The following is a 22,139-nucleotide window of genomic DNA, read 5'->3' on the forward strand; positions in this document are numbered from 1 at the left end:
AGGGAGTTACTGCAGAAGAAATCAGGAAGAATGAGGAAGATGAGTTAACACAAGATGAGCAAATAACAGTGAGTAGTACAAGAATGCAGACGGTAGTCCCACAATACGTCAAAAAGGATAAGTACACAAGAAGTCCCAAAACACCCAATTGCGTAAAGACAAAACCAGCCCCAAATGACTCAAAGGCACAAAGATGCCTCTAGTCCAAAACAACCCGAAGGCTGAACCAGGACTCCAAACAAGGCAGGGAGAATCACACACAATGAATCAAAGAGAAGGAGGGCTACAAGAGTGACAGAGGGGAATGCAGAAAGGACCACAATATGACTGTAGGAGGGAAAATTAGATGGTGACTGGAAAATGGGTAAAAGATGCTAAGCTATGTGCCATAATTATCAGTATGAACGTCCTAGAAATGAGTCACTCATCACTCTCGGAAAAGGACAAACAGGCCCAGTTTACTTTCAAGAAAATGGGCAGCATAGCGTTTCACCACCTATCCAAGCCAACACAAGCCTCCAATGTACCTCCCATTGTACCTCCCCAGTGGCTTGACCCCGTCTATCAAGGTGACATTTCCGGTTGCTTATTCCCATCCCTAGAGAGTAATAACATCCATTCATAGACAGAGTTAGCCCATTACTGCTCTTCATTACCCTCCACCCTTGACGTGTCCATATCCTTCTGGTTCATCCAAATACCATCACCGAACTCCGGTCGTGATTTGCTCAGGTGAGGGGTGTATGTTCACCATCCCTTCAAGTGCTGCCACCTAGAAATAAAGGCCCATTGTCCATGCCGGTCATGAACGGCCTAAACCAAAGATGTCCGCCAGGTGGCCCTTCACCCATTTACCTCAGCCGACTAAAGTGCTGAGCCAGGGGTTTCCCTGCTTATTCCTGTTAGTGAGATGGTAGAGCAGGATTTGGCAAAGCCATCAGTTGAGGGAATACCCTCAACCATAGTCTGCTGAGATTTAAAGGAAACAAAACAAAAGTTTCGGGGCTATGCATGGAATGACATGATACAGCATCATAGGATCAGAGTAACAAGACCCCCCTCCCACCTTATTCATCTTAACTCTGCGCTCACGGGGATGACATCGTTGCTTATTTATTGCAGACCTGGGGGTCTTCTCCATTGACAGCAGGCAAGACATCCAGTCAACAGGTCGCACCCAAAAATTCAGGGGTCAATATGACCAGTGCACAGGCTATCTAGCAGCTTTGGAGCCAGGACATTGTTCAAATTATTTATTCAGGAGCTCAGCAAAGGCACAATTCTGAGTTTCCATAGTGGCAAGGCATGCACATCTGCTGTGCATGAGTGACTCCCCTAAGGGTATAGGGAATTGTAGCCTGTATGGCCACAATGCCCAAACCACCAACCTAAACAACCTACTGCACCTGATGTCTGTACAAGGGAAGGCATGGCAGCCAGAAAAGAAGCCTGTTCCTGGACATGCATCCCAGTAGCCATAAATTGTGCAGCTTATCTCCCTGGTAAGTTCGCACAGGAGTGAGGCAGCTTGGGCATGACACTTGAGGCTGCAATGTTTACATATGTTATTTCAGTGTTTGCGATAGGGCCTCATTACGACCCAGGCGCTAATGGGTTAACGGCGCCGTAAAAGGCTGCGGTGCCGTTAACCTATTAGCGCCTAATTACGAGGTCCCTTTGCGGGACCCGACCTTAACGGCTGGTGCAGACCAGCCGTTAAAGTAGGGACCCGCAAAGGGACCTTGGTGCTAATTACGGTGCCGCAATTTGCGGCACCGTACTTAGCGCCTTGCCCATTCCCATTGAGCCCTATTGGGCAAAAATGGGAATGGGGAAGGGCTATGGAGGAAGGGGGAATTACCGCCCCGCCAACCTTGTAGTGGGGTGGTAATTCCCCCTTTCTCCATGGCAGAGTCGGTAATTTACCGGCATGGACCATGGTGCTAATAGCAGCATGGTCTTCCGCCAGGGTCGTAATGAGGCCCAGAATATCAAATGGGAACAACAGTTTATCATAGACGTGATTTAAACCTGACATAATTTGAACCAGGGTCATAAAAACAGATTAGACATTGGAACAGACAAGAGCACAATGAAAAAAGGACAGAAGTTTATCTTTAAGTAATTGTTATGTTCTTCTCTTTGCTCTAGGTTTCCTTCATAGTGCGGATTGTTCCTAGCCCGGATTGGTTTGTCGGCACTGACAGTGTAAATCTTTGCAGTGGCAACCATTGGAAAGATCAAATGTCATTAGAACTATATCCATATGATGCCGGAACGGACAGTGGGTTCACCTTCTCATCACCAAATTATGCTACAATTCCACAGAGCACTGTTAAGCAGGTAAGTCATTGGAGTAAGGAAAGTTGAGAAAAGGGAGCTATCATGTCCATCATCCTCATGTGATGGCGGCATGATCCCGGCAGTCAATGGGATATTTTCTAGGGATTTCCCGATGTCATTACACTTACCTAAAATGGTTGTTTATTCCAGAAATTATTGACTTTGAGTCCCATTTTTTCATAAAATCGAATATAATTCGCATTTGAAAACATGACTTTGTTCATTAGTCTTTGCTGATGTCAGGTGCTTGTCTTTCTAATGATTGTTCGCCATTCAGTGCCCATCAAGGGTATACATCATGCCCCTCCTCCCCACATATCACCCAGCTAATATTGATGTAGTACAGTACTCAACTTAAACATGCAATTATTCCATTATTAATAGACAGTTCAAATTGCGTACTTGAAGCTCCTTTTTCACTGTGATTCTCCAGACAGTAATTACAATTTCCCATAAAGCCTTTCTGAATAGACAACTTGAACAGTCTATTGGAGGCCTGAGCATAACATGTCATGTGGTATACGTGCTATTACCTGAAATACAATATGGCCAACATGGGGCGTGCACTCGTGAGTTTCGAATGTCCATGATCTGAGACACCTTTTCAGTGCCATTTTATGAAGAGGTGAGACAGTGGACAAACATGGCCAGTTGCTTTCTCTCCAATGCCAACAAGCCCCCTTCAGTTGTTTATGTAATATGCAAATTAATTAGAGTGGGCAGCCTTCCTCTTTTCCCTAAAGGTCAAGCACTGCGCTCTTACTAGTCAACCCAGCTTCCAACTCCTCCAGGATTGGGAGGTCAGCCTACTCATCCCTGGCTCCAACTCTGTGGAACTCACTGCCTCCCCAAATTCGACACACCCAAGACAACATGACCTTCCAGAAAGCTCTAAAAACCAGGCTTTTTCCATAACCACGACTAATGCCTGTGGTAAAGCACCGCTATTTATAGAATACAGAGTTCAACAAATATAGGCACATGCTAACCCTGAGAATAATGACCTTCTGACCGTACAAATCATAAACTACAGGCCACCATGTGAAACCACCCCTGAATACCTTTACCACAAATCCTGAGAACGATCTCTTCCAGCTCATCCGGATCCAGAAGTAACCAAGACCTGTAAGCTCCATAGTACACCACTCACCCCAGACAATCGCCTCTCTGACCGCCATGCTCACTTTCCACTTTCCACCACCAACAAACAATAGAATGCAGCTATACCCCTCGATCAATTTCAGCCAAGCTGTACACTTACGAACATTTCTACATGATCATCTCAACAACCTGCTAGAACGCAGCTATACCCCACGAAAATCGCTCTAGCTGCACATATAACTTTCCTACACAGGCCTAATGGCGCCAGAATGTAGTCTCAGTGACCAACAACCTGACTGTCATGATGCCTGCCTCCAAGGAGCCAAACCAGGCCTGGCACCCTCAGAGACAGACACCATGCATTCAAGGGAAGTCCCAGCAGCCCCAGATGGGGGCCCTTTGGACTCAATCCTGGCGCCGTTGGCGTCAGGCTCATAGGGGACATCAGTCCTGGCGCCATCGGCGCCAGGCTCATACAGAAGTAGGTTGGGAGTAGTGCTTGGTGTAAACTTACCTGTGCAGACCATGCTGCAACTTCCAAGACTGGAAGGAACTATTTTTCTAGGGACTACTTGATCTCTAGGGTGTGACCGGTGGAGGAATACATATTTCTGGGGGAAGAATACATATCTAGAACTACTTGAAAGGCTATTTAAGCCACACCCAAGCAGCAGACCACGCTTCGCGTTGTTCTGCACTTAGCAGCTGGACGCTCACCGTGCCTGCTCCTGCCTTGGTCCTCCATCACGCCTGCCAGCATCCTGGAAACACCTAAAGAAGAAAAGGGAAGAGAACAGGTGAAAACAAGAACCTTACCTGATACATCTGCACTCCGGATTCTGCACGCCGAAGATCCTGCAAAGAAGGCAAACATTTTAAACGCGCATCGCGTCGCGCGCAGCACGCTGCATTTCACTCACCTGCACGTGGCGTTTTCGAGTCCTGCGACGTCCATCCGGAGCTTCCACTGCCATCCAGCACCTATTGGAAGGAAGGAGAAAGAGAGGTGAGAAGGGAAACACGAATCTAAGTAGAACTTACCTGTGGTTCAATTCCCTCTCCGCCTTCGGGTTTGTGCCATACCTTCGGCATCTCAGCACCCCGGCCCCTAAGGGGAAAAGAAACAGACATTGTATTAGTGAGAGCATGTGAGAACATTAGCAATACGCTCACTCAAGACTTACCCATTTGCAAGAGAGACACAGCAGCTCTTTTCGGGTCGGCGCCTTACCTCCGGCATTGCCGTACCCCGGCCCCTATGGGGAAAAAGACATTGGACATTAAAGGAGATACTTAAAACTGCAAAGGAATCTCTCATCGGAATTCTTACCAGAATTTGGCTTCATCCAAATCGCCTGCAGCCCGGAATCTTCTCCAGTACCTGCGAAAGAAAAGAACAGATGAGTGAATATAAACCCAAACTTGCCATAAACATTTGCGGTACGACGGGAATGGACAAACTAGTTTAAACTCATCAATCCAGTGAAGTAACTGGAATCACAACGCGCCCCTGCATCAGAAGCAGGATGGAGAGCTCGTCATTTTGATCCCTAAGGTGAGTCTTCACAGGGAATCCCAAAAGGGTTTCACGGAGGGAGAGAAGGGAAGTGGGAGGTCGGAACATCAACCGCAGACTATTAACTCTTCCTTTTCACACACAGTGGGATATTCCTCCGAGCCAGAAAAGCCAGGTTGGGGAATCCAGTCCAGTCCATCTTCCGGGTCTTACGCATCTCTGCAGAAGAGGTCACAGCAGTCCCAGCCACGCCCGCGCCTCCGTGGGAGCCAGGTGAGCGTTACAGAACGCAAAGAGCCTACCCATAATTTCCCACCTAGGCGCCATGGAGACTTCCGAGACAGACCAACTGGCCCAATTATTGGGGGAATTACGGGCAGAAGTGCATGCCGCCCGACAGGAAACTAACGCCTTTAGAAGGGAACTAATCTTATCCAAAGAATGAACTGATGATTTGGCTAAACAGCTTTTGCAGAGTCAGGCAGGACAAACGCCTTTACCCGGCTCTGGGATGAATTCCACTCCAATGGTTTCAACCAACCCGGTGCAAATTAACCTGCCAGGAAATATGCCTCTGGCCCCCCTGAGCGTTTTACTGGGGATCCCAAGAAATACGCCGTTTTCATGAATCAATGTCGTTTACATTTCATATGCAGACCTGGGGCCTTCCCTAATGACCAAACCAAGGTGGCTTTTGTGCTATCTTATCTCAGTGGCAGTGCTGCCGATTGGTCGATTCCGTTGGTAAATCAAGACGACCCAATCCTTCAGGACTTTCAAGGCTTCCAGGCAAGCATGGAAAGATTATTCGCTCGACACACTCAGGGTGAGGCCTTGGATAACGAACTTCTGTCCTTGCGACAAGGAAACCAAGATCTCCTATCTTATATAGCCACATTTAACAGATTGGTCGTAGAGACTGGGTGGCCTGAGAATAAAAGAATTACATTATTCCACCGAGGTCTGCGTGGAGAACTAAAAGACGTTCTTGCTCAAATAGTGAACCCGCCTCAACTCTGCGCAGAATACATTGACTTAGTGGTCCAACTTGATCATAGACTCCAGAATAGAAAAGCGGATCGGTCCAGATTTGAAACCCGAGTTCTGATCAAAACCCACACAAGCCCCAAGGGTACCGATGCTTCAGAGCCAATGCAAATTGGGGGAGTTAAAGGACCACTAACTCAGAAAGAACGAGAAAGAAGAAGACAAAAACAATTATGTCTTTACTGTGGAGCTTTCGGACACTTCCTGCGGGATTGCCCGGTAAAACCACCTAAGAAGGTGGTTGGAGCCACAGACAGTAATCTTCCAGAACCTGATTCGGGAAACGACCAAGCCCGACAAGCGTAGAGGTCCGCTTGCCGAGCGTGAAGACAGACTCTTTGACCTCGCATTTCATCATGCCTATGGTCCTCATAGATCCAAAACAGCCTCAACGGTTGCACGGAATAAAAGCCTACCTCGACAGTGGGGCTATTGGAAATTATGTTGACCTTGAATTGGCTTCCAGGATTGGTCTCCCTCTCCGTCCAAAAACCACCAAGGATGTCATTACCACGGTTGATGGAACCGAAATTGCCTCCGGGCCGGTAACACACTCTACCACGGAAATGACACTGGTTGGCCAAGATGGCCATCGGGAAACCATAGTGTTTGACGTAATCAAGGCTCCACAATTTCAGGTAATCTTAGGGATCCCTTGGTTAGAAACACATAATCCTCGAATTGACTGGCGAGCAAAGAGCATAACCTTCCCTGATTGTGCACAAAAGTGTTATCCAGGAAATCCACAGATGGGTCTAGCCTCAGTAACCTCCACAACAGTACCATTACCTTTTGAGTATCAAGACTTTCAAGACGTCTTCCAAAAGGAACAGGCCAACACCTTACCTCCTCACCGGCCATATGATTGTCAGATCGACCTGGTACCCAATGCTCAACCGCCTTGTAGTAGAATCTATGCCCTTACTGAACCGGAGAACCTTCATTTGCGACAGTATTTGGATCAGTACCTTGCTAATGGTTTTATTCGCCCGTCAAAGTCACCTGCTTCCTCAGCTCTATTCTTCGTACCGAAAAAAGAAGGCGACCTTAGAACTTGCATTGACTACCGCGCCTTAAATCAGATAACGGTCAAGAATCATTATCCTCTGCCCTTGATCCCTGAGCTCCTTGACCAGGTAAAAGATGCTTGTATCTATACTAAGTTAGATTTAAGGGGAGCTTACCACCTGATGCGCGTCAGAGAAGGCGACGAATGGAAAACTGCCTTCCGCACCAAATATGGACTCTTTGAGTACCAGGTAATGCCTTTCGGGTTGTGCAACGCACCTGCTGCCTTTCAATATTTTATGAATGACATTTTTCGAGAACTCATCGATGTTTGTGTCATTGTATATATTGACGACATCCTGGTGTACTCCTCCTCGGAATCCGATCACCGAAAACATGTTAGAACTGTCTTGGAGAAACTGCGCCAGCACAAACTGTTTGCAAAACTTGAAAAATGCCTTTTTTAATGTTACGGAAGTTGAGTTTCTCGGATTCGTCCTAACACCTAAAGGAGTCTGAATGGACTCACGGAAAGTGGATGCGATCCTCAAATGGCCGTCTCCTAGTTCTGTGAAAGAAGTTCAAAGTATGCTAGGTTTTGCCAATTTTTACAGAAGGTTTATCCCGGAATTTTTTCGAGTGGTTCAACCCATCACAGCGCTCCTACGAAAACACAGACGCTTCGAGTGGTCTAAGGAGGCAGAACAAGCCTTTCAGGAACTAAAAACCAAATTCACCTCTGCACCTGTGTTAAAACATCCTCGTCCGGACCTCCCTTACGTTGTGGAAACCGACGCTTCTAGTTTAGCCATGGGGGCTGTCCTTTCTCAAAGGGATCCAGTTTCAAATCAACTACATCCCGTAGCCTTTTGGTCCAGGAAATTCTCGGCTCCTGAAGTGAACTACGGAATCACAGACAAGGAACTGTTGGCTATTAAGTCAGCTTTCAAAGCTTGGCGTCACTATCTGCTCGGCGCAAGACACACCGTTAAAGTGATTACAGATCACAGGAACTTGCAATACTTGAAAACGGCCAAAGCTCAATCTTCTCGTCAACTCCGTTGGGCTCTGTTCTTTGCAGAATTTGACTTTATAATCACATATCGGCCGGTTTGCAAGAATGGCAAGGCAGACGCTCTATCTCGAATTGGAATGGGTGACATTGCCTCTAGTCTAGAGCCAGTTCCGATTATTCCCGAACAGAGGATTTTGAGTGTAATCTCTTCTCAAACTATTGAGGATGTTCAAGGTAGAGTTAAATTGCTTTTCCACGCTACAGCTTTACAAGAATGGAGCCAGAAAGGCTCAAACTATTCAATTAATAATGATTTACCCTATTTCCAAGGGCGGTTATTTCTGCCTCACAAGGAATTGCAAGAACTCGTTATAGCACATTATCATGATACACTAATGGAAGGACACCCGGGCATCGCTAAAACAGAGGAAAAGATCAAACGGCATTTCTGGTGGCCATCCTGGCGAAAGGATATTAAATCATTTGTGATGACCTGTGGAGTGTGCGCCCAGGATAAAAGCCAGAAGCAAAAACCAGCCGGTCCTTTACGGCCCCTGGACATCCCTCCGGCACCGTGGCACACCTTATCGATGGACTTTATAACTGACCTGCCTCCTAGTCATGGGTATAATACTATCCTGGTGATTGTAGACCTCTTCTCCAAGATGGCTCATTTTATCCCATTAAAGGGGTTGCCTTCAGCCCCCACCTTAGCAAAGGAATTTCTTGAAAATGTTGTTCGTTTACATGGCTTCCCATCCATATTGATTTCTGATCGGGGAAGTCAATTTATTTCTCATTTCTGGAAAAGGTGTTGCCAAATGGCCCAAGTTGATGTGCGATTATCCACCAGCCACCATCCTCAAACCGATGGTCAAACCGAAAGAACAAACCAGACCCTGGAACAGTATCTGCGGTGTATGTTACCTCAATCTGAGGGTAATTGGAAGGACATTCTTTGGAATGCCGAGTACGCGTACAACAATTCTGTGCATTCTGGAATGGGTCAGACTCCTTTCTATACCCTATTCGGCCATCATCCCAGGACTTTGGACCTTGAATCCCCTCAAAGCCTTGAAATGCCCGCCGTGGATCATTTACATGCCACAATAACCCAAGCCTTCAAGGAAGCAAAGACTCATTTACAACAAGCCAAAGAAAGGTACAAGGAAAATGCTGATTTACATTGAAGTAAAGTACCTCCTTACAAAGTAGGAGACCAAGTGTGGCTTGCAACTAGACATTTACTGCTTAAAGGTCCGCAAACTTTTAACCCAAGATATATAGGGCCTTATCCAATCAAAGCTATCATTAACCCGGTAGCCTTCAAACTCGATCTGCCACCTAATATGCGAATCCATCCCGTTTTTCACGTATCACTGTTGAAACCAGTACCACCCGGAACCAGGTTATGCAAACCACCAGAGCCAATTCCAATAGATGGGGAATTGGAATTCGAAGTTAAGGACATATTGGATTCTAAGATGTCCAAGTCAAAACTCTTTTATCTGATTGGTTGGAAAGGATATGGACCTCAGGAAAGATCTTGGGAACCAAGTGAGAATGTACATGCACCTCGACTAATACGGAATTTTCACCGGAAGTTCCCAAATAAACCGAAGCCTCCAGGTTGGACACCCTTGGGAGGGGCCTTGGGGGAGGTACTGTCATGATGCCTGCCTCCAAGGAGCCAAACCAGGCCTGGCACCCTCAGAGACAGACACCATGCATTCAAGGGAAGTCCCAGCAGCCCCAGATGGGGGCCCTTTGGACTCAGTCCTGGCGCCGTTGGCGTCAGGCTCATAGGGGACATCAGTCCTGGCGCCATCGGCGCCAGGCTCATACAGAAGTAGGTTGGGAGTAGTGCTTGGTGTAAACTTACCTGTGCAGACCATGCTGCAACTTCCAAGACTGGAAGGAACTATTTTTCTAGGGACTACTTGATCTCTAGGGTGTGAGCGGTGGAGGAATACATATTTCTGGGGGAAGAATACATACCTGGAACTACTTGAAAGGCTATTTAAGCCACACCCAAGCAGCAGACCACGCTTCGCGTTGTTCTGCACTTAGCAGCTGGACGCTCACCGTGCCTGCTCCTGCCTTGGTCCTCCATCACGCCTGCCAGCATCCTGGAAACACCTAAAGAAGAAAAGGGAAGAGAACAGGTGAAAACAAGAACCTTACCTGATACATCTGCACTCCGGTTTCTGCACGCCGACGATCCTGCAAACAAGGCAAACATTTTAAGCGCGCATCGCGTCGCGCGCAGCACGCTGCATTTCACTCACCTGCACATGGCGTTTTCGAGTCCTGCGACGTCCATCCGGAGCTTCCACCACCATCCAGCACCTATTGGAAAGAAGGAGAAAGAGAGGTGAGAAGGGAAACACGAATCTAAGTAGAACTTACCTGTGGTTCAATTCCCTCTCCGCCTTCGGGTTTGTGCCATACCTTCGGCATCTCAGCACCCCGGCCCCTAAGGGGAAAAGAAACAGACATTGTATTAGTGAGAGCATGTGAGAACATTAGCAATACGCTCACTCAAGACTTACCCATTTGCACGAGAGACACAGCAGCTCTTTTCGGGTCAGCGCCTTACCTCCGGCATTGCCGTACCCCGGCCCCTATGGGGAAAAAGACATTGGACATTAAAGGAGATACTTAAAACTGCAAAGGAATCTCTCATCGGAATTCTTACCAGAATTTGGCTTCATCCAAATCGCCTGCAGCCCGGAATCTTCTCCAGTACCTGCGAAAGAAAAGAACAGATGAGTGAATATAAACCCAAACTTGCTATAAACATTTGCGGTACGACGGGAATAGACAAACTAGTTTAAACTCATCAATCCAGTGAAGTAACTGGAATCACAACGCGCCCCTGCATCAGAAGCAGGATGGAGAGCTCGTCATTTTGGTCCCTAAGGTGAGTCTTCGCAGGGAATCCCAAAAGGGTTTCACGGAGGGAGAGAAGGGAAGTGGGAGGTCGGAACATCACCCGCAGACTATTAACCCTTCCTTTTCACACACAGTGGGATATTCCTCCGAGCCAGAAAAGCCAGGTTGGGGAATCCAGTCCAGTCCATCTTCCGGGTCTTACGCATCTCTGCAGAAGAGGTCACAGCAGTCCCAGCCACGCCCGCGCCTCCGTGGGAGCCAGGTGAGCGTTACACTGACTAACGCCACACATAATGTTAGGATGCTGCCTTCACCACGCTAATCACCCTGGCAGGGCGCATACTGAGTGCACCCAAGCTCTCTAAACTGACAATGACTGCGGACCCCGAGGGCGTTCAACCCACAAGCACTTTGAGATCATACCAGTGACATATAGAGCGCTATATAATTGCCAAATAAGAACAACAATAAAATGTTCTAAAATATATTTTGTGTACTTCTCCCCCTCACTCAGACTACATGTTATTTGGTTTCCAGCTGCACAAGTTACTCCACCAAGCAATGAAGACACATAATGTAGTAGAAAGAGAAGACTTACATTAGGAGTATTTCATCCAAACCTCTTTTTTCCAAGCCTGGAGAAAGGTTCAGTGGGTCTAGCATGTGACTTTATAGGAGCTCATTGTCTTCAGGCCTGAGCTCCTTCCCAGATGAACCTATACAGCAGAATCTAGCAGCGTTTTCAGTCAGAGGTGATTATATGCAGGTAGATTTCCAACTAGACTTGTCCTGAAAGTTTCTGGCATATCAAACTTCAGCAATCAAGCCAACAACCCTGGAGGTAAGTACACCCAAAAGACTATACATACTTCTCTTCCTCTTCCCCTGGTTTCGATTTGCTTATTTGCTGAGCGTACATGCGACCTTTTTAGAAAAGACTCTCAGGATCCAGAGTATGTGAATTAAGTTAGGCAGTCAATCCAACATTCTATCCAGGTTGGGCTTTATTTTGACATTGCCTCTGAAGACAGAAATGCTGTCTTTAATCCCTTGCGAGGTACTTCGATGACACTTTATGGGACAGACTTCATCGCTGAAATGCAGGCCCATGAATAGACACAGAGACAGGTTTGCTGCAGCTAGGGGCAAAGCGCTCAGGCAGGGGCAGTCTCAAGTAGCACTGTACATCGGGCTGCAAGGCTATTGGTGAACTGGAGGAATGCCCCTCCCCCACTCACATATGCCTTGTTCAAGCAAGCCATCCAAATTCCAGCCTGTCGCCCGCCTACCTCAGAAAGTAAACTGGGGAGACCTCTAAGATTGATGTGCAAAGTTATGAATAGGATCCAGCATACAGTGGATGACTAGGTTAGTGGCACGCGAGTTATCAGTGTTGCAGTGATTGTCTCAACTATAACACTGAAAAACCTTGCAAACTCTCCCAAAAACATCTTGTTAAGAGGCGTATGCACTGCTAACACAAATCAGAATCACTGCAAAACTTTCAGTGTTTAATTCACCCAGTTTCTCTCAGTAATCCTATCCTGCGTGACCATTGCCTGAGTACTCATATTCAGCACATTTACTGAATAGCATTGAAGTTCTTCCATTGGACTCTCTAGGCCTCTCCTATTATTTGCCAACCAAGGCAAATCTTAATATTTCCTTGCCATATAAGTGGTCTTACATGTGTTTGTACTACATCAGCTGTGCCCAGGTGATACTCACCAGTGGCAGGACTTCTACAGTTTCCAAGGGAGGCAATAACAACAGCAGTACATTTTCTCCATAGATGTACGGGCACCACTGATCATTGGCACCCAAAAAGGGAAGTAAAAATGGGTCATTGCGGCAAGAGAAGCCAAAGATATGGGATCAGAAGGCAGCACCTTGATAGAATCTATCATGTGCCCATGTGTGAGGCGAAACACTGCTAGATTGTACAGCGCCCTGTCTGCTTGAGAAATCCGCATATCACTTTTTTCAGGATTATACATATTAGAATTCCAGCTAGGTTGGTCAAGTGAGAAAAAACATTGCAATTTATTGTTTTCAAATTTGAAGATGCTGTGGTCACAAACTTAAAATAAGTGTATGTCAGACGAATAAGACGCTGCTAGAAGAACCACTGTATTCTACTGCATCAAGTCTAGCTCTGCTGCACAGTTGATGTATAGAGATCAGACGGACAACCTGTAGGAGACATGGCTAGAGGAAACATGTCCATTAATTATGTGTCTAAAATGATATTGTAAATGTAGCATAACTCTGACATTAATTTGCTATGGTGTGTATATTTTACGATATTATGGATATTTTATTGAACAATGAACTAAGCATAAGATATGACATTTCTAGTGACGGCCATTTTATAATAAGTGTAATTTGAGGCAGGTGTGTTGCTGCTGGGTCTCCTGCATGCTACTTCAAACATGTACTAGCATAGTCTAAAAGTGAGGAGCAAAACCAGGCCACACCGCCTTCACTCGTTGGTTTATTGCTCCGTTTTGTGTGAAAAATGTAAATGATACTTGCAAATGGTGCTAAATGGAGGCGGGTTTCATAGGAACCCCTCCGTTGTGCGCCTACATGAAAATCCTACCCTGGTGTAAAACGAAAAGCCATTCTATAAATAGTATGGATAGGTTTATGCCTGATGGGTGACAATATAACTGAGCTAAATCACTTGGTATCTTGTTCAGGTTTTCAATATTGGTTGCAATAATCTCTCTGATAAAACATCTGTGAAAGTATGACATCCCAGAATGCTCCAATACTTTACAAAGCCAAGGGTGTTCATATCAGCCACAAGTGGTTGGGTCGCAGCAATCACTTGGGTGAATACATTTAAATGATGAAAGATGGAGAACTTTTTAAGGTCAAGCTGTGTAGTCCATTGGGAAGTTTAAACATATCTCTGGCCTGTGTGCAGGATCACAGAACCTTATGACAAAGAGAAAACTCTCTTTTAATCTAAGTGAATTATGTATTTCATGGACGCCTATTTGGCTTCATTGCATCCCTACTAATGGAAAGAGGGAAAAAAAGATATTTGTAGTGTGCCATGTAAAAAAAAAAGAATTGGCAATGGCAACAATTTGGGCTTTTGTGTAGGCATTGGAAAGGCATTTGCTAGGCACTTCCGTATTGGCACTTACTGGCCAGAAATGTTAGCGGCTGCAAAATGGGGCGAGAACCAAGGCCTATATTAGTAGTACCTGTCAAGTACACAAGCAAAAACTGTTGAGTTTGCCAATATTTGTTTATAACAGAACTTCAGAGAAGCACACACATAGTGCTTATAAATTGAGTGGCTGGAGGCAGACTTGGTTAAGGCATTTTTATTAGACAGGTTTACAGCTCCAATTAAGTCAATAATGTAAGCGATATTCAATCAACACTACAGCTAAGTCAATGCCTAGTCTGGGATGTTGAGGAAAACCCTTATTGATGTATTTTTATATCCAGTTCAGTACTCTGGATGACAACCCTTGTATAACACCCCCCTCTTAGAATCCCCCCTGACCCCACTGAGCCAAGAAGTAGGTTTGTTTTGCAAATTAAAAGGTTTATTTGAAAATTTAAACAATATATATATATCACACTTCTATAAATACATTGATAATGGATATTACACTTGTGAATATGAGCAGTAGTCAGCAAGAGGTAACTTATGAATAGGAACAGAAGAATAAGGTGGGAAAGAATGCTTTATATGGTTCAAGGAAACGCAAGGTGGAATAAAATGCAGTACAGAAATAACTTGTTATGATTTTAGCAAAAGGTAATATGATCACTTTTTCTTTTGACAAGTCACTCCGCCCCATGCAATACAAGAAATGGAAGGAGAGCACACAGTCTTCAAGAATCCCAACAAATCACACTTTATAATGCAATACACGGTTCCAGTTCCCCCAGCAAGCTTAGAGAAAACAGGGATGAGTTTTAAACACAGGCGAATTACTTTAATGTGGTTTGCAAGGAAGTGAAAAGGTGCTAAAATTGCTTTTAATTCCCTCTAGAGGTTCAGGGTAGGTGATGGCTACTTTATATTAGTTCAGGCTCACTTTAACAATACTCTATGAATGATTAGCAGATTGCAAACGAATTTTAGCAAAGAGAAGCAAAAAGCTGCTGATTTCTACAGATGAAGAAATCGGGCCAAATCGCTGTAAATTTCGCGAGTGCGTGTCTCGCGATTACGGAAAAAGTATAGGGAGTAGGAAGTCTTCTAGGTTCGTTGGAAAGCCTAGATTCTAAGCTTTCAGATGAAAGTTAACTCTCGTTCCTAGCACAAACGGTTCCGGAGATACGGATGATTTAATAAAGGTAGATTTTCGGATTTAAAGTAAAACTCAAAATGACAGGTGACAGCTTGCAGCTGCAGAATTGACAGGTGACAGTTGTGCAACTTTAAAAATGACAGATGACACGATTTCTAGGAGGCAGTTCTACTTTGGTTCAAATAGCTTGAATTAGATTATTTTAACTAAGAGATTGGTTCTGCACAGTTCTGCTAGGTACTCACAATATAAATTTGAACTAGGCCTCGTCACGGATCTGGTCAACACGTCCGGCGGCGGTTCTCTCTGCTCGGCGGGTCAATCGGGCACCGGTTCTGCTCACAGCGATCCGGATCTCTGGTTCTGCTCACAGAGGTCTGGGGCTGGTCTGCTCTGCTTTCCGGTCCGGATCAAGTGGATTCTGGATGTAACACTGCTTTCTGGGTACTGGCGAAAGTTCTTGACAAAAGAATTCAGACAGCTCGCCCGGCTGTGGAATAGTTTGCAAATGATTTTAAGGATGCTGAGGCCTGCTGAGAAGAGTTCTTAGTTTGTGGGTTTAGGCCCTTGCTTTAAGTTCTGAAGTAAATTTCTGGTCTTTGAAGATTGATGGATGTGAAGTCTGGAGTCTCCCGGCAGAGCGTCCCGTAGAAAATGGAATTGAATGTCTCTACCTGTCCCAGCAGTCTCTTTTTATGTGTTTTGGAAAGTGGGTGTGTGCGTTGGTCATAACTAAACCTGCCCCTCTCACTTATCATTGGCCAAGCTTTCCTCTCTCCCTTGATTGGGGGGAAGGAATGGAGTGTCAGAGTGATGCTGTAGGTTTTATGGTCACAGGAACCTCCCCTTGTCAAATTGCACACAAATCTATTTCTGATCCAAATACATATTTATCTATGTACCATTTTTCTCATATTATAGGTCCAGTTTACATATTTTCTGTAGCACCAAACCAACCGATCCCTGTCTTTGTACGATGTTGTGTCCACTGATGACAGAATTCTCCCCTTTTCATCCAGATAACGACCTCTAAACCTTTCCAGATTTTACACAAATGTGCACCAGGGAGATGGGTTTCAGATGATAAAGTGTCAGATTTTTAACATGCATACATTTGGAGTGAGACCTTATTTTCCGCTAGCAACCCCCCCAGAATACACCACAGGGTCCTAACGCCTCTTAAAACGTGCACAGAAAAATCACAAGAACAATGATATTAATTATATAATTTTGACCAGTCCGCACTATGAGTTATCTATCTTTTTAAAATTATGCTCTGGTCAAAAAGGGGTGTGGCTTCCCACATCACAGGGTGGAATAACTGGTTTATCCACTTCCCCCAAGCTCAGCTGCTAGCAGAGGCACTGCCCCTTCCAGTTCTCCCAAGAGGAAGCCACTTTACGGCCCCCCAATATAACATTTGCCTGAGCCAAAGAAGGCCCATTGTTCAGTTTCCTGCAGTCCCCAGCTGCCACTCCCCTTTCAATCAACAGGGCCATGTGACCTCCTTTTTGTGGGGCAGCAGAATGCAGCCAGGCCTGGGAACACAGCTGTTGATCCAGTTTCAACTCCTGTCGGGGGTAGTTGTCAGGTAGAATCCAGTTTCATTAAGCCAGGTTTCAGCTAAATGTCACTTTTTGTTCCCAGTTTTCTACATTCAAATCAAACTGACAATTTTTATACATGCAGCTAAAGTGCTGATTCTAAGTTCACAACTATGACATTTCAACAGTTACAAACTATGTGACACTCAAAAGTAGGTCCCTCATTTAATTTAAACATTTCAATTTTAGTGGTTTTCAGTTCAGTTTAACTTAAGCTGCTGACCTCCACAGCTCAGCCAGTTTTGTTATGAACATGGATTTGGGCTCTTTTTCCTTCCAGATTTTGTATGCACACAAAACTTCATTCTGACAAACATCTGCTGGTGTTCAGTGAGATTTTTGAATATCCTGCAATGTTTGACATAGGCATTTTTAGCTTGCATTCTGAGAAACCAAGGCGATTTCAAAGGGCTTTTTAAGCTAACGGGCACTGCTGTTTTTCCTTTGGCACACATTCCACTCATGGCACCCCTCGCCCATCACGCTCGCACTGGTGGGTGGAAGGTTAGGCGACCATTTTGGTGTGCACACAAACTGCGCGGTTCTCCTGGATTCTGGCGCACGTGTGGGCTTTTTGGCCATCTTGGATTTTCTAAGCCCACAGCACCAAATGTTGCAGCTTAATGACTCAAACTTGGGTCAATACACCTGACAAAGCCCCCCCACCTGACTGCACTTTGAATTTGAGTCGAGGGGGAGTCGAGTGCGAAGAATGTTTTGACCCACGCACTGGTATGTCCGCATCATCTTCTTCCAATTCCGCAAATGGCACAGTTCAGCATCTTTTCCTCCCTCCTGTCGATCAATCAGTTCTACTTGCTGGTCCTGATGGGAGGATTGGGCGGTACCCCTGGCCCCTCGGATCTTCGCTCCCGGTCCCCAGGTCGCCTTCCGTGGTCAGTCTCCATGTTTTCTTTCTCCTAGGATGACAAAGGAAAGCAGCAATACCTATTCATAGACATTTCTCCCCCACTATTGATATAGTGGGGCGACATATACATTTTATACTTTAATAGACATAGCATTCCACTTTTTTAAAAAACAAGATATAATTCAGAGACAGTGGCTTACAAGCGTCATAATATTTTAGAGACTATGGGCCTCATTACACGGATGGCGGAGAACCATGGCGCTATTAGCGCCATGGTTCATGCCGGTAAAATACCGGCACCGCCTTGGCGGAAAGGGGAATTACCGCCCCATTCCAAGGTTGGCGGGGCGGTAATTCCCCCTTCCACCATTGCCCTTCCCCATTCCCATTTTTGCCCCATAGGGCTCAATGGGAATGGGGAAGGCGCTAATTACAGTACCGCAAATTGCGGTACCGTAATTAGCTCCCTGGGTCCCTTTGCGGGTTGGTTTTTAACGCCTGCAAAAAGCAGGCGTTAAATCCCCCAACCCGCAAAGGGACCTCGTAGTAAGGCGGTAAGGATTTACCGGTACCGGTATTTTACCGGTACCAGTAAATCCTTACCGCCATCCGTGTAATGAGGCCCATGGGATATTTTAGGGTTGGAACTGAATTACTCTGGAGCGGCCCCCTCTGGTATTGCAGAGGACTCCTCCAGTTGCTGCAGAGTGTGCCTGGGATGGCAACACTTCAGCTGATTAATATGGACCCACTTATCTTCCCCTTCCACCAAATTACCTTTAGGGATGCGGATTTTGTACAGGGGAGATCTTGTCTATAATTTCAAAGGGTCCCTTCCATGTAGGCAACAAATGTTCGCTGTTTGGCCTGGTTCCTTTGGAAATTGTATAGCTAGACCAGATCACCCACCTTATATTCCTTTCGGGTAGTTTTCAAATCATAGTGGGTCTTCATGCTCTCGGCTGATCTTTCCGCTGAGCATAGGCAAAAGCATGTTCAAGGTGTTTCCTCAAATTCTCCACATACTCATGAGTTGTGGAGGCATTTATCAATGTCTGCTCTTGGGTCCTGTAGAGCAAATGTTGAGGAAGCACCATCTTGCATCCAGTCATCAACTCAAATGGTGACATTTTGGTTGCAGATGAAGGGGTAGATCTGATGGCCATTAGGACCAGAGGTAATCGGATATCCCAACTTGGTCCAGAATCTGCCACAAACATTTTTAATATGCTCACAATGGTTCGGTTGTATCTCTCCACTGCTCCAGAAGAAGCTGGCCTGTAAGCAATATGTAGCTTCCTTTTGACCCCCAGTATCTCCCACATCTTTGTCATTACTTCACTGGTGAAGTAGCTACCCCTGTCTGACTCAATCCTTTGAGGTAGACCAAAACAGGAAAAGATGTGGTTAATCATCAGGGCAGCTGCTGTTTCTGCCTTGCAATTTGGGGCTGGGAAACATTCCACCCACTTGGTAAACAAGCATGTAACGGTCAACATGTACTTGTTTCCTCTAGGCGAGCGGATTACAGGGCCTACAAAGTCGATTTGCAAATCTGACCATGGCAGTGTCATCCCCCTCTTTTGGAGAGGCGCACGGTGTGTGAGGGATGATGGCTGAAATTGTGCACACACAAGACACCCCTTCAAGTATTGGTCGAGGTCCTGCCCCATGTGTGGCCAGTATGCAACCTCTCTTAAGATTTCCAGTGTTGTGTGAAACCCCCTATGACCGGCGGTGGCCGCATCATGGGCGTGACTTAACATCAGGCTTTGGAATGAGGTAGGGACCACCCACTGATCATGGCCAGCTTGGGATTTCCTTACCAACAAACCGTCTTGGATTCGGAAACCTTTTTGGACATTTCATCAACACTCTTAGGTCCTCTTTCCCAATGTAATCGGTATCTGTCAGGGGAAAGTTCTCAGGGTCCTCAATGTGCAGGTAAAACTTACCAATTCTTGGATCCCCCTTCTGAGCTGTAATCAAATCAGCATCAGGGATCTCCTTACTCCATTGTGCAGTTTAAAGATCATTGTGAGCATTGGTCTGGGACCTAGTGATAGCAGTGACCTGGATTTCCCCCAACAGGGACTCTATTTCTATTAGATCCCCTTGGATGGCCCCGGTTTTGGCCAGCTGATCAGCTAAGTCATTTCCAGTTTTGTCTGGTCCCTCTACTTTGGAATGACCCTTGATCTTTTTCCAGTAGATGGTCATCCCATTCGATGTGACCAGATCATCTATGTTTTGGATTAACTTCCCATGTTTCAGGGGTTTGTTATTAGCACATAACATGCCTCTGGTTTTCCAATTAACCAGGTGCTTCACGAACCCGTTCCGTACATAATCTGATGTTGGACAGCAGTGAGTATGGCCTGATGCACAGCCATCAATTCTGCCACCTGACTACTTGGGGGACCAATTTTGTATCCAGCGGAGGGTTCTGGAAACTCCTTCACCCATGCATTCCCTACGCCGGCCACCAGTTCTTTCTCCCCATTGTTGTCAACATGGTAAGAGCATCCATCCACATAGACAGTGAGCATTCCCTCACACTTGTCTTCTTCAAAGACTTTGTGTGGGGAATTAAGGTATGCCTCCATGTTGTCCTTGGTTTTTAGACTTTTGTCCTCGAGACAGTTTTCTCTGGCACAATCATGCAAGTCAGCCAGACCTTGCGCAAGGGGACTCTTCTTGTTTTGGCCATATCTGACCTCTACAGGAAAGCCTTACATTGACAGAATCCAGGAAGTAATTCGGGAATTACTCACATTTCCGGTCCGGATCCTGTCACTTTGGAGATATTGCAGAGGCTGGTGTGGAGTCTCTACTTTGATGTATTCCCCCTGGATGAACGGGCGGTAATTCTTCAATGCCCACACCGTTGCCATGAGTGCCTTCTCACAATCGTTGAATTTTTCCTCCACAGAGGATAAAGTTTTGCTCGCATAGGAGATTACTTTATTGACCTTGTCATGCTTTTGGTATAATACTGCCGTCAAGCACGTATTAGAGAACTCTGTCTCCAGGAAGAACTCCTTGTTTCTGACAGGATAAGCTAGGCAAGGCACTTGTGAGAGGCTTCTTATGAGTTGTCTTACTGCCTCAGATTGTTCTGGACCCCATTCCCACTTGACCCCCCCCTTCAAGACATGAATCAGGGGTCTAGTGATCTCTGCGTAGCCTTCAATGAACTTTCTGCTGTAATTAGTCAGTCCAAGGAGGCTCCTTAGTTCCCGCAGAGTTGTGGGGTCTTTCAGCTTCTGAAGTGCTTCCACTTTTTTTTCTTGGGGACAGAGACCCTGAGGAGTAATCTCATGCCCCAAGAAATTAACACGGGTTCTACACCACTGTGCTTTCTGGAAGGAAAGTTTTGCTCCAGCGGCCCTCAACTGTGTCAGAACATAACGGTCAGAACGCACCCAGGTCGGGGATGGCCTTATGTAGGAAAATGTTGAATTAATTGCCGGAGTTGAGGTATCCGAAGGGAGTCCGGGTCCAGGTACACTGCTGGCCCCCAAAGGTAAAAGCCAGTTTGTATTGGTCCTCCCTACTGACAGGCACGGTCCAGTATCCATTGGTCAGGTCTATTGCAGTGAATACTTGTGACCCTTGAATCTGGGCCAGCCCTTGGTCAATGTAGGGCAGAGGCCATCGGGAAGTATGGACCCGTTTGTTGAGCTCCCTAAGGTCGGCACAGTCTCCACTGGCCGTTTGGCTTCAATATTCCCAACACCGGATTATTGAAAGTGCTGTGGACTGGACGGATTATTCCCCGGGACTCAAGGTTCTTAATTATTTCAGTAAGGGACTCCATGGATGCGAGAGGCAAGCGATATTGCTTCACAAACACTGGGGTCATGCCAGGGTCCGTGGGAATTGTTGTCGTGTGGAGGTCGGTACGACCACAGTCATATGAGTCTACCGCAAAGAGAACTTGGAAATCCAAGAAAACTTGTTTCAACTTTTGCTTCTGTTCCAGAGTCACACAGGCATCAGCTAGGTTGACTCTCTCTTCCACCATCTGCCTGAAGCCTGGAAAGACTTCTGGTTTGGCTATCTCCGTGGCCTCCTCCAGCTGGGTGGAGAAGTCCCTGGTCAGAGTGCTGATTTGGACTGGAGGCATCAGGTGGAAAAGGCAGCCCTCATGGACCTGGAAAATCACCTCATCCCTCCTGAAGTCACAAGTCACATCTTCCTTACCATAAGGGCAAGAAGTGTACACCAGGAAGTTCCCCCCATGCCGGGTGAAAATCCTGTCTGGTGTTGTGTCGTCATCACTGTCACTGTCAAAACAGTCCTTGGGGATTGGTCCTCACAGTTAATTTCCTAGATCAATGGACCATTCCAATGATGGTGCCTGCGGCTAGAGTAATACTCTTTAAGTCGCTGTTATCCACCTCTATTGGAATGGTGTCATGTTCTATGTTGACTAATGGAGTTGGGTTTACCC

At 46.0% G+C, this 22,139-nt stretch overlaps 1 protein-coding gene across 2 annotated transcripts in view; it reads left to right on the forward strand.

Moving 5' to 3' along the window:
* SPON2 (spondin 2) overlaps positions 1-22,139 on the forward strand; it is a 253,273-nt gene that overhangs the window by 96,944 nt on the left and 134,190 nt on the right. For both annotated transcript variants that reach the window (XM_069632167.1, XM_069632168.1), the window contains exon 4: positions 2,152-2,343. In XM_069632167.1, coding sequence (XP_069488268.1) covers positions 2,152-2,343 — 192 coding nt within the window. The remainder of the gene's footprint in view (positions 1-2,151; positions 2,344-22,139) is intronic.

The sequence above is a fragment of the Ambystoma mexicanum genome, chromosome 6q (genome assembly GCF_040938575.1).
Source record: "Ambystoma mexicanum isolate Mex_15411 chromosome 6q, UKY_AmexF1_1, whole genome shotgun sequence".
Classification (NCBI taxonomy): Eukaryota; Metazoa; Chordata; class Amphibia; order Caudata; family Ambystomatidae; genus Ambystoma; species Ambystoma mexicanum.